This window comes from Sander lucioperca, chromosome 4, assembly GCF_008315115.2.
Source record: "Sander lucioperca isolate FBNREF2018 chromosome 4, SLUC_FBN_1.2, whole genome shotgun sequence".
Lineage (NCBI taxonomy): Eukaryota > Metazoa > Chordata > Actinopteri > Perciformes > Percidae > Sander > Sander lucioperca.
In genome coordinates this window covers 25,534,765-25,546,465 of record NC_050176.1, presented here as the reverse complement: position 1 = coordinate 25,546,465, position 11,701 = coordinate 25,534,765, and the positions used below count along the sequence as shown (strand labels likewise).

Sequence of the window (11,701 nt, the reverse complement as noted above, 5' to 3'; positions counted from 1 at the left end):
CACCAAAACAAATTCCTTGTATGTGTAAAAAACGTACTTGGCAATAAAGCTTTTCTGACTCTGATTCTGATTCTAAATATTTAGCCACAGTAGCTTCTAGATGCCGACAGTACCGTTAATGTTGCAATTGCCTAGCAGTGGTGTTCTCAAGACTTAACTACTTGAACAGCAAGTATATTGTGTACATGACATGCCATGTCATAACCACAAGCTGATAAGTTTTATTTGAAGGAAGCACTAGTTTGCTAATATATCTCTAATATGTCTGTGCTTTTCATCCAAACTAGCGCAGTGGTTGACTTTATGGACAGTCAGTCAGTCTGCCATTCACAAATAATAGAAAGCAAGAATTCAAAAATAAACATTGGCATTGAACATTATCCAGAGTTTTGAGAAATTGTCCATATCGATATTCTCAGGCGAAATTTTTATATTTTTGCTGCATCCGTTTTTGGGATCCAAGAATGTGAAACTTGTCTCCATTCTTTATCCATCCAGTAATTATGTTTGCTGGTGTGTAATCGGAGTTAGAGCCTAATGTTTTCTGAACCGCTCTAACACAAATCTTCCAGCATTTATCTCCAATAAGGCTATACAAGCCTTATTTTAAGCTCTAAAGAAATGGATGGAGACCAACAAATGCAAAAAGGTGATAGTTGATATCATATGAACTTTTGTCTGACTTATCTTTTGTGCAATTATATCAAAACCAGTTTCACCACTGATTGTCTCAATAAAACATATATGGCTATCCCATCAATGCTTCTTTTTAACTGATTTTACAGGTCGAACATTTTCCAGGTGAATTTGCAAGAAATTGCAATGTGTACACTCAGGCTCAGGTTATATCAATTCCTTCCAAATCAAAATAATAAGAGATGACATGCAAACCACAAACAACATATAATAGTCAGTCAGCACAAATGGCAGAGAGGGATGGCAACCTAGGGAGAAATAAAGGTCAGAAACTGACGAGGTTACTGACTGATGCACTGAGGTTTAAAAACAGAATGTAAATTGCTAACCCCAGCCTCTAACCTTTAACCCCTGACCTCTAACCCTAACCACAGAGGCCCCCCTACCCTCCCCACACAAAACAAATCCCAATATAACCCCTGGATAAGGTAATATTCTATCAGCATGCTGATATAATATCTTTGAATACTTTTAATCATTACTTGACTGAAGTCCTTCATACATAATACACGGTGATGTATGTCACAACTCACTGGGCTGATGTTTTTCCATGCAGGGATTGTGTGTCTGCTCTGTGACTCTGCCTCTTGAGCTTTCCTCTCTTCCAGGCTCCCTGGTTGGTTTGTACAGGCATGTCCTTCTGCTTAAGATATGCACACAAGGCATGGGGATGACTGCTGCAGTGTCACTGGAAAACTTCACAGCTTTGCCTGAAGGCACTTAGTTTTTCACTCCAGTGGTCAGAGCTGACTTGATGCTGCTTTGTCTTATCTTTGCAGGATGGATGATGATAGGTTGTTTTGGGTATCTATTAGGGCATTATAAGACTGTAAGAAGCATAGATACAAAGATATAACACATGTAAATGAAAACAAGTCAGAGTAATAATAAAATGTGGCAGGCATTTTCAGTTAGTGTGGCGTATAATTCGTGACCAGCTTTTAAGTGACGATCTCTTGTGGAGACTGTGAACGCAACAGTAAAGTGTGACGTGTGGGTGGAGCTGTGGGTTCAGACCTGTTCCAGCTCCTGACTCTGTGATCGCGGAGTTGTTGCCACTAGTGCAAAACCATCGCAAGGAAGAAATGCGAGGAAATGCAACTAAATGTATTTATTTATTTTTTGTTGTTCTTATTTGTATTGTATCCAAATGATAATTTTACTTCGTCTAGAATCTAAACCTCAATTGTTTTTTGAGTGAGTATTTTATTTTTTATTTTTTTTGCGAACAGCTTCACAATCATGCATGCATTTACCTATATGGACTTTTCTTTGTTATTTTTATTTTTCAAATAGTATTTGCTTGACTCGGAGGGCGCTTGGCTGCAAAGAGAGACTGAAAACAATGCCCGACACACTGCTTTCTCCAGGAAACTTACTCTAAAGTTCTCTTTATGGCGTTTCAAAATGACAGACTCTAACCTGAGGAACGAAAGCAACTATGGGATCTATTTTGCTGAAGCTTTCAATGGATCTGTTGTGGACCAAATATTTCCAAACGACAGCATCACGACATGCCAGAACTTCACAATGGACTCACAAGTTGTCGGGGTTGGGATCTTTCTCGCCGTTTTTATTTCGGTGGCAATTGTTGGGAACATTTTGGTCATTCTGTCTGTGGTATGCAATAGACATTTGCAGACTGTCACAAACTTCTTCATTGTCAACTTAGCCATGGCAGACCTGCTGTTGAGCATTATTGTGCTGCCTTTCTCTGCATCTCTGGAGGTTCTGGGATGCTGGGTGTTTGGCCGGGTGTTCTGTAACATCTGGGCAGCGGTGGATGTGCTCTGCTGCACTGCATCCATCCTCAGCCTCTGCGTCATCTCCATCGACCGGTACATAGGTGTGAAACACTGCCTAAAATACCCAACTATTATGACAGAGAAGAAGGCAATAGCTATTTTAGTGCTAGTTTGGGTATCATCCACGGTCATCTCTGTCGGACCGCTCCTGGGATGGAAGGAACCGCCGCCGGTGGACGACAGAATCTGCAGCATCACAGAGGAGCCGGGCTACGCGCTCTTCTCCTCTCTTTTCTCTTTCTACCTCCCGCTCATGGTCATTCTCATCATGTATTTTCGGGTCTATGTGGTTGCCCGCAGGACTACTAAGAGCCTAGAAGCGGGCGTCAAACGAGAGAGAAATAAGTCGATGGAAGTGGTCCTCCGGATACACTGTCGCAGCGTGCTGGAAGACGCGCGCCCGACCTGCTCAAAAAGCACCAAAAACCATCCGTTTCGAAGTTCGCTGTCAGTGCGGCTGATGAAGTTCTCCAGAGAGAAAAAGGCTGCTAAAACCCTCGCCATCGTAGTGGGGATGTTCATCTTGTGTTGGCTGCCTTTTTTCTTCTTTCTACCGATGGGTATGTCTTATAACGTTATATGTCTGTTGGTCCAGCATAAAAATGTGTCCCAGTTCGTCCATTGCACTTTCTAACATAATGTGTACAGAAAAGGATTTTTATTTTTGTATTTTTATGTTTCATATACAGTACGCCTATACAGTGTTGCTCATGAGTTTAGGAACCCCTGCTAAAGTTGACTAAAAAGAGGAATAAAAAAAATCATCTTTTGGAAATTGATCTTAATGCCTTAATTGAGGAAATTAGGAAAAATCCAACCTTTAAGGACACAACTTTTCTTTGTGAATGAATAATGTATCGTAAATAAATAAATGCTCTTCCTTAAAATACAGGGGGCATACGTTTAGACACCCCTATGTTAAATTTCCATAGAGGCAGGCAGATTTTTATTTTTAAAGGCCAGTTATTTCATGGATCCAGGATACTATGCATCTTGATAAAGTTCCCTTGGCCTTTGGAATTAAAATAGCCCCACATCATCACATACCCTTCACCATACCTAGAGATTGACATGGGGTACTTTCCATAAAATCATATCTCAATGCAAATCAAACCAGCTATTAGGCTAACTGAAATAAAACCATCGCAATATCTAGGTATGGTGAAGGGTATGTGATGATGTGGGACTATTTTAATTCCAAAGGCCAAGGGAACTTTATCAGGATGCATAGTATCCTGGATCCATGAAATAACTGGCCTTTAAAAATAAAAATCTGCCTGCCTCTATGGGAATTTAACATAGGGGTGTCTATACTTATGCCCCCTGTATTTTAAGGAAGAACATTTATTTATTTACGATACATTATTAATTCACAAAGAAAATTGGTGTCCTTAAAGGTTGAATTTTTCCTAATTTCTTTAATTAAGGCATTAAGATCAATTTCCAAAAGATGATTTTTTTATTCCTCTTTTTAGTCAACTTTAGCAGGGGTTCCTAAACTCATGAGCAGCATTGTATGCTCCCTGTCAGATGTGTTATTCTTACGGACATCAAACGAACAAATTGAAATTTGGTACACATGGCTTTCAGTAACGTATTTGAATTTATGATTCATCACCTGGACTGATGATATGGTAAATCGTTTGCAATGATATGAGATGTGTTCTGCCTAATGAATGTAGATGAGAGTAATGGATGTAATTGCATCACTTCAACTTCAACTAATTCAACTTTTTCAGCTTGCAGCTCCTCCTGAGAACCACGTAGATTTCTATACACAACAGCATAGCTAGGCTACTGGCTGCTAGTATTAAACCAATACTACAGTTTAAGAAAATGTACAACATCAACTACAAAAACATGTACAGTAAGATTTGGGCATAACAGAAATGAGAAAATACCATCATGGATTTCAGTCTATTTATTTTAAAAACCATGCCAGGAATTGATCAAAATTGTTGTTTTGGTCAGAAAAGGTCAACTGCAATGTGACCATTAATGCGACTTGTTTTCATGCCTTTCATTTTTCTAGGAGACTATCTTTTTCAGATGGCTAATATCACATTTTTAAAAGAGCAGTCAAAACAGACTGACATTATTCACTAATGATGAGCACTCTAAACTAAATTTCCCCAGCATATGGCAGTCATCACAGCTGCCCACTCCAAGTATTTTCTGCAGGCTACCTGTTTTACTCACATAATCACAAAAATGATATACAGATATTTGTTTGTTAAGAGTTTTGTTTCATGACCTACATGTGTAGCGGGGAAAGTTCATAGCTACATTATAACATTCAATTTTACTTGTATGTATTGAAATTATTTAAACTGAAGACTAAAAGTAGGTGTTCATTCTAAGAAAAAAGACCACATTACTGAAAGGATGAAACATGGATAATCACAAGATGAGAAAAGACCCTTTAGTGTGGACGACCAATGCAAGTCTTTATGGATTATACATAAATCAAACTAAAGAATGCTTCATGCATATACACAGCTGCACTAACAGAAAGTAATAGTATTCACAACGCACATACACACACCCACACACCCACACACACACACACACACACACACACACACACACACACACACACACACACACACAGAAACACACACTTGGTGGCCTCATACATTTTAATTTAGCATATATTTCACATAGTTGATTGTGAAAGCCATTAAGAAGTATCTTATAAACTATAGCACTTACAGCACTCTCATTCTTACTGCACCTCCAGATTTATTGAATCAAATTATTACAGCAAAGCTTGCAGGGACAGAGAGAGGGTGCAAGCAAGGAAGTGGGACCTGCTAATCACTTCATCTACTCAATGGGAGTGAAAAGGGCAAGTTTATTTGTATCCAGAAATCCAAGATAGATACTCCTCCTCTTGTGAAAATGAGTAAAGACAAAAATGAGTTTCATTGTACAAATCAATACACATTATCTGCAGTATCTTAATAGATGTGATGTGATTGCTAACACCTCATACATTTTAGCATACATTTCATAAATCTTATCTCCCTAATTTAACGTTCTTGTCAGAAACCATCTGTCCTGCAGAATCCCCATAGACATGCTGCTCTGCAATCCGACCCTGATCTTTGACTTCCCCGAAGGAATTAGTTTAAACACAAAGTCAATACAGTGTTAACATGTTTTATGGCTTCACCTATGGGGGGGTTGCTGTTTGTTTCCTAAAGGACTGATTGACAAGTGTGGAATAGTCATAACCTAGCCCTGCTCACCCATACTTAGTCAGTCAGACAGATTGATGTTGGTACGTTGTTGAAACACATCATTAATGAGTAACTTTTGTCTGAGAGGCAGACATGTACTTTTAGCACCTCTTGTGCCAATCAGGCTCTTTCTCTGTGATGATGCAAATCCAGAGAGAGTAGTCTGAGTTAAGCTCCAAAGAGAGCCAACACGATTTGCTTATATTAGTGCACCAGACTCATGAATACTAGAAACTTATGGAATAAAGAGTAATAGCCTTTCATATTTAATTTTCACAGAGTTAACTTTTTAGCATGAATTATTCAACAATGTGTATAATTGTGTGGTTTTCTATTATTAGTTGCTGACATAAATTCAACCATTATAAAGGCATGGTTTATTAGTTGACTTTCATGTTTTAAAGGCATGTTGTGTGTTCTATACTTAGGAATAATAAAACAATACACTTGGTCCCAAGGACATTACAGTGTTTTGCAGTAAATTAATAAATAGAGAAGTATTGTCCATAAGAAAAATGTATCAATATCATAACACATTATACTTAATCTTAAAATCTTACTGCAGCTAGTATGCTTAGATGGATTAAAATTATAATCTTAAGTGTTATGTTGTATTCAATCCATACAATTTACATTTGTGTCTCTGTGTGTATTATACTTGCGCATCAATAACTCAAGGCTTTCTCTCTTTAAAAGATAAGTCTGGTCTATATTTTTTAATTGTCAACAAATCCCTTGAAAATACCAAAACCAACAATTAATTGATTTGACTAACAGGTATTGTAGCCTGTGTAGCCAAAGTGTGATATAATGTATCTGTGCCAGAGACAAAGTTGTTGTCCAAAAACTATTAAAAACACATCAGTGAGCTGTACTGTTGCATTGGGTGACATGGTCTTTTATTATGATGCACATTGGCACTGTAGTTTTAGTTTAGTTTTGTAGTAGTTTTAGTTTTGTTTTAGGAAATGGCTTAGCCTTTAAAAATAATGAAAGTATATATTCATGGTCAGTTTTTGAAGATTTATGTCTTCAGTAGGAACAAATGGGCTTGGGGCATAAAGTATTGACCGACTAATTCATTGGTGGTTTTGGTCTTTTTATGGAATTTGTTGACAATAGCCAACTTATAGAATATCATTAAGAATAGTCTGATATCTACTGTAATACGTTTTCTGGTAATGTAAGTAACACTATGGCTACTATGAGCATTACAATATGTAATTTAGTTAACATGGCTTACTATAAATGCATACAATTTATGCAAGTAATCAGTGAACTATGGCTCTGTAACTGTACTGATCAGGATTCTGTCTGCTCACACAAAAGATATGTCAAAACATTTTGTCTGAGAAAGTGGACAGGTCCCCAGACTCCTTGATTCATTCATGTACTACGATATGAGCCAATGTGAACTTTAAAAAAAATCACATCCTCAGAAAAGATATAAAATAGCAATTGTCTTGCAAACATCTGACTTAAATGATAATGTTATCTAAAAGGCTATAAAACACCAAAAATATATTACTTGTTGATGCTCATGCTGTTGTGGTAGTGCGTCAGAGTGGTTCATCACTTGCTGTCTGCCTTTAAGGTGATGTCATTTCAATGAGAAGAATCAATAGAGGCCATTACTTCCTTTAATCACTTTATTCATCTTAATCTTTTACCATGTTGAGCCAGAACTGGTTTACAGAAGTGTCTTTTAACAGAAAGAGCCATGTAGCAGATGCTATACATTCAAAATACTGTTGCAAACATGCTGCAGAAAAGGTTACAAGTAAGAGTGAGAACTCTGTTTTATAATACAGTTTTGTCTCTGAGTTAATGGTACAGTCAAGTGCACAGTATGTTGTTGGTAGTCGATGTCAAAACAGCATGAAACCATTACTTTGAAAATCACATACAAGCCATTTTGTATATTCCCACATTGTACTAACAGAATTGATATGATAATGGACTTCTGGACCCCGGCAGTGCAGACTTGACATTAGCACTGTGACATGTTGCCTCCGTGTCCAGGCTAAACAATTGTGTCAAATCCAAGCCGAGGGAGACAAGAACAACTAGAAAGCAATAGGAAAAGGCAACCTTCCATTAAAAACAGCATGTCATTGCATGTCATACCAAACTGCAACAGCAAGAGACGGAATGAGCAAAGCAGCTAGGGCTTGGGTTGATAGTAAGCAGAAAGAAAACTGACCTTTGAACGCTTTATGTTCTAATTAATAGTAAATTAACATTCTGTAATGTTACATGTAAGAACGTTAAACGGCCTCAATCCAAAAAAAAAAAAGAAATGCCTTTAGGCAATTAATGTCCTAGAAAAAGTCTTAGCTGTTCAATAATTTAATGCTACATCATCCCAAAGAAAGCTTATACCGGGAATATTTAAAATTGTCCATTGCCGGATTTTCCATCATACCGACACTAGTAACAAAGACATGGTTTGAATAAATCAAGCCAAGGCATTGTAATGCATTACACATAAGTACTGCTACAGTGTGTCTGTGCTGACTCTTTCAAACAGCTCACAAGACAAAGTGTATATTCTACCTTATCCTCACAGAAAAAGCATACACCACAGGAACATTTCAATCCACTTTATGTTGTTAGCAGTCTGCCTAATGTAAGACGTGCATGTGCATCAATTTATATCACTCAAGATTTAATTTAAGTACTTAGCACTAATAACACACCGTCTTATAATCACAGATTATTCTCAAGCAAAAGCATCATAAAAATAGTTGTATGCATTGGGGCACTTGGTCGAAGCATGCTCTGCAAAGATCTGTCTCCGTTAATAAAAGTCCACACAATGTCAGTACCCCCTCTGTTCCCATTATTAATCACAACCAAACAGCTACTGCTGAACAATAAATCATCACACAAATAATGCTGTGAATACCCTACCGTCAGAGGGATAACAAATGAATATATATGCAGCATAAGCATAGTACCAGTGGTGGAATGTAACTAAGTACATTCACTAAAGTACTGTACTTAAGTACACATTTGTGGTACCTGTACTTTACTTCAGTCTTTTCTTTTCATGCCACTTTCTACTTCTACTCCGTTACTTTTCAGGGATAAATATTGCACTTTTTACTCCATTACATTAATCTGACAGCTTTAGTTACTAGTTACTTTACAAATTAAGATTTTTGCACACAAAACACATGCAGTTTATAAAATCTGATGTTTTATTATACCCAGCAATATATAGGCCCACACTTACAGCTGATATGATTAGAGGATTAAACATTTAATTGATTGACAGAACTGTTTGGATCATTTCCATCATGTTAGGTATACTTACATACCTTTACTTAAGTAACATGTTAAATGCACTTTTACTTATAACAGAGTATTTTACAGTGTGGTATTAGTACTCTTACTTAAGTAAAGGATCTGAATACTTCCACCACTGCATAGTAGACCTCTACATACGCTTAATGCATTGATTGTTTCAGATTCAGGTTCACTTCAACAATGCTTTCCTATTACTGTAGCTACATTTTGCTTCAACTGTTCTTGATTTTGAAATATAATTTGTGAAAATGTTCTTGGTTTTTTAATGGGAAAATGAAAAAAGTATACTGTACTTGTATTGTGCATTTACTCACAAATCTTTCTGTTGGCTCCATTTCCTTCTAGGTGCATTCTTTCCGGCACTGAAGCCACCTGAAACTGTGTTCAAGGTGGTCTTCTGGCTGGGCTACTTTAACAGCTGCATCAACCCAATGATCTACCCCTGCTCCAGCAAAGAGTTCCAGCGGGCGTTCACTCGGCTCCTCAGGTGCCAGTGTCACCAGAGAAAGAGGGTCCTGCGTCGCTTCTATGACCAGAAGTGGCGGACAGCTGTCAAGGGAATGACAAGGCAGCAGAGAGAAGACTGTAAGCATGGCTATGCTGTGCACGAATCCTGTGGCAGCTCTTTGTTACACAAGGGGAAAGGGCGCTCGCTAGGTTTCAAGAAATGGAGCCTGTTTCCACCACTGCAAAAATCTTCCTTCCAGCTCAAAGAGAAAGTGAACAATCTGTCAAATAAAATCAAGGGAGGGCCGGGAAAAGGGACCGCACCTGCAGTGGGTAGGATTGATATAGTAGACACAGTCTCTATGGGGATTTACAACTCCTGTGAGCAGAGCAGTTTTCAGTTCTATGATCTGGCAGACTGCTATGGCCTGAAAGAGACTGACATTTAGAGGGCCACCAGAGAATCTTTTTTTTTATTTTCAAAGGGGCATATTGGACCAACATGCAAGAAAGACTGTGATAGGACATAATTTTATGTTCCCAAAACATCTGAGAATCAAAGCTTGATTAAAGCTGTGGACTGATAATGATGGCTTGATAACAGCACAAACCGGACTTCAACTTTTATCTCAAAGCCTCATTCCCATCATGTTTATTTAGATGAAACATATTGTGAGCTGCTTGAAGCCACTTTTTTGAAGTGGACATAAAAGTAGTAGTCCTTGGACTTGCTTTGTCTGCTGTCACTTGGAAGCACTGTGCATCGACATTACACAGGCCACAGTTGACAGGCGTACTCACTTTCAACAAGACATTTAACTTAAGCCTCATTATTACTGCTTATTTCTTTAAAATCTATAGCAGACAGTGTCTCTGTCTTAAACTATTAGCTAGCTGATACTATGTGATGACTGGTGACTGCTTTGTTTGATATTCAGCTGATTTTAAACAAAGAACTAAGATTTTTAAAACTCTAATAGAGCGAAATAAGAGTTATAAGTGCAATTGTTTATGTTGCTAGAATGTCTGGATTAAATCAAATGTAATATGTCAGAATAAATCATATGTCATCTTGCATTTTTTATTTGGACAAAGCATTGTTAAAAATAAGAAGCCAGCTAAGAATAAAGATGCTGTACAGTATTTATTCTAGCTGTTGGATTTATAAGCTAACTTGGAATTGATATGTACACTTGTTTAAATAAAAACCCATGTGTCTACTTGCGCCTAACTGTAATTTGCATTGCCAAGTGAGTCCTAATGTGAAATGAACATGTATTTTGGTATTTTATGATGTTATGTTTGTTTATGTAAGATGAAAAGAAAAATAAAAAGGAGAAAAAAACAGTTGAACCATTGACTCTTTACTGTTTACTGTAGTTTGATTTATGATTTAAAAAAATAAAACAAATCCGCCCCATCCAGTAGAGTCACTATTGTTTTGGTTGTTTTCCCTCCTGCTTCTTCAGACTTATGCTTCTGGGAAGCAAAACGTGTTTTTAGACAAAATAACAATGACATTGATGGAATTAAATCCATATGATCTGCATGTGTGCATCCCAATGTGAATAGTTTAGTGAGAATAGGCTGACTGACAAACAAATGCAAATAAATATTTTAGGAATGCAAAGAGAGTGAAAATCACATTCACATAAGGCTGGAGACTGCAGGCAATGTAGAGAAACAGAGGGAGAGACTCTGTTAAGACTAATACATCTCAACTGCTTCCTGTTATTAGCCTCTTTCCACCAAGAGTTTTACTTAAACATTTTTAGGGGAAAGTCAAACAGCTGAACGCCAACGGCACATGACCAAGTGTCCGTATTTTACACGATGGGAGAGTGAGAATGTGTTGCAATTTGTAATTATATTTTTGTTATCATCCAAAACTAACATGCCATACAAAATTCTCCATGAAGATAAAAAAAGTGATGAAAACAAAAGAAAAGAGTTTTTATCAATGGACACCCCATAAAGAACTGAAACACTAAGTGGACAAAAACATTCTAACTGCTGACAATAACACTGATTTACAAGCACTGCACAGCATCCCACCAATATAGCAGTGTCCCTGATATTTGTGTTATATGTGATTTGGTGTATAGTAGACCTATGTTAGCTCATTGTACCAATAATGTTGGTCTTTCTCTCATGTACCATAATGTGAAGCAAAACACCTACAGGTATATATTTATTAGC

General features: G+C 37.4%; 1 protein-coding gene across 1 annotated transcript; it reads left to right on the top strand.

Annotated features, from left to right (window-relative positions):
- The first annotated feature begins 1,448 nt into the window (after positions 1–1,448).
- On the top strand, positions 1,449–10,851 carry adra1d (adrenoceptor alpha 1D). Its single transcript, XM_031302754.2, has 2 exons — positions 1,449–3,061; positions 9,401–10,851. Exons 1-2 carry the CDS (start codon positions 2,104–2,106, stop codon positions 9,949–9,951), a joined length of 1,509 nt encoding a protein of 502 aa, XP_031158614.1. The 5' UTR covers positions 1,449–2,103; the 3' UTR covers positions 9,952–10,851.
- The last annotated feature ends 850 nt before the right edge of the window (positions 10,852–11,701 follow it).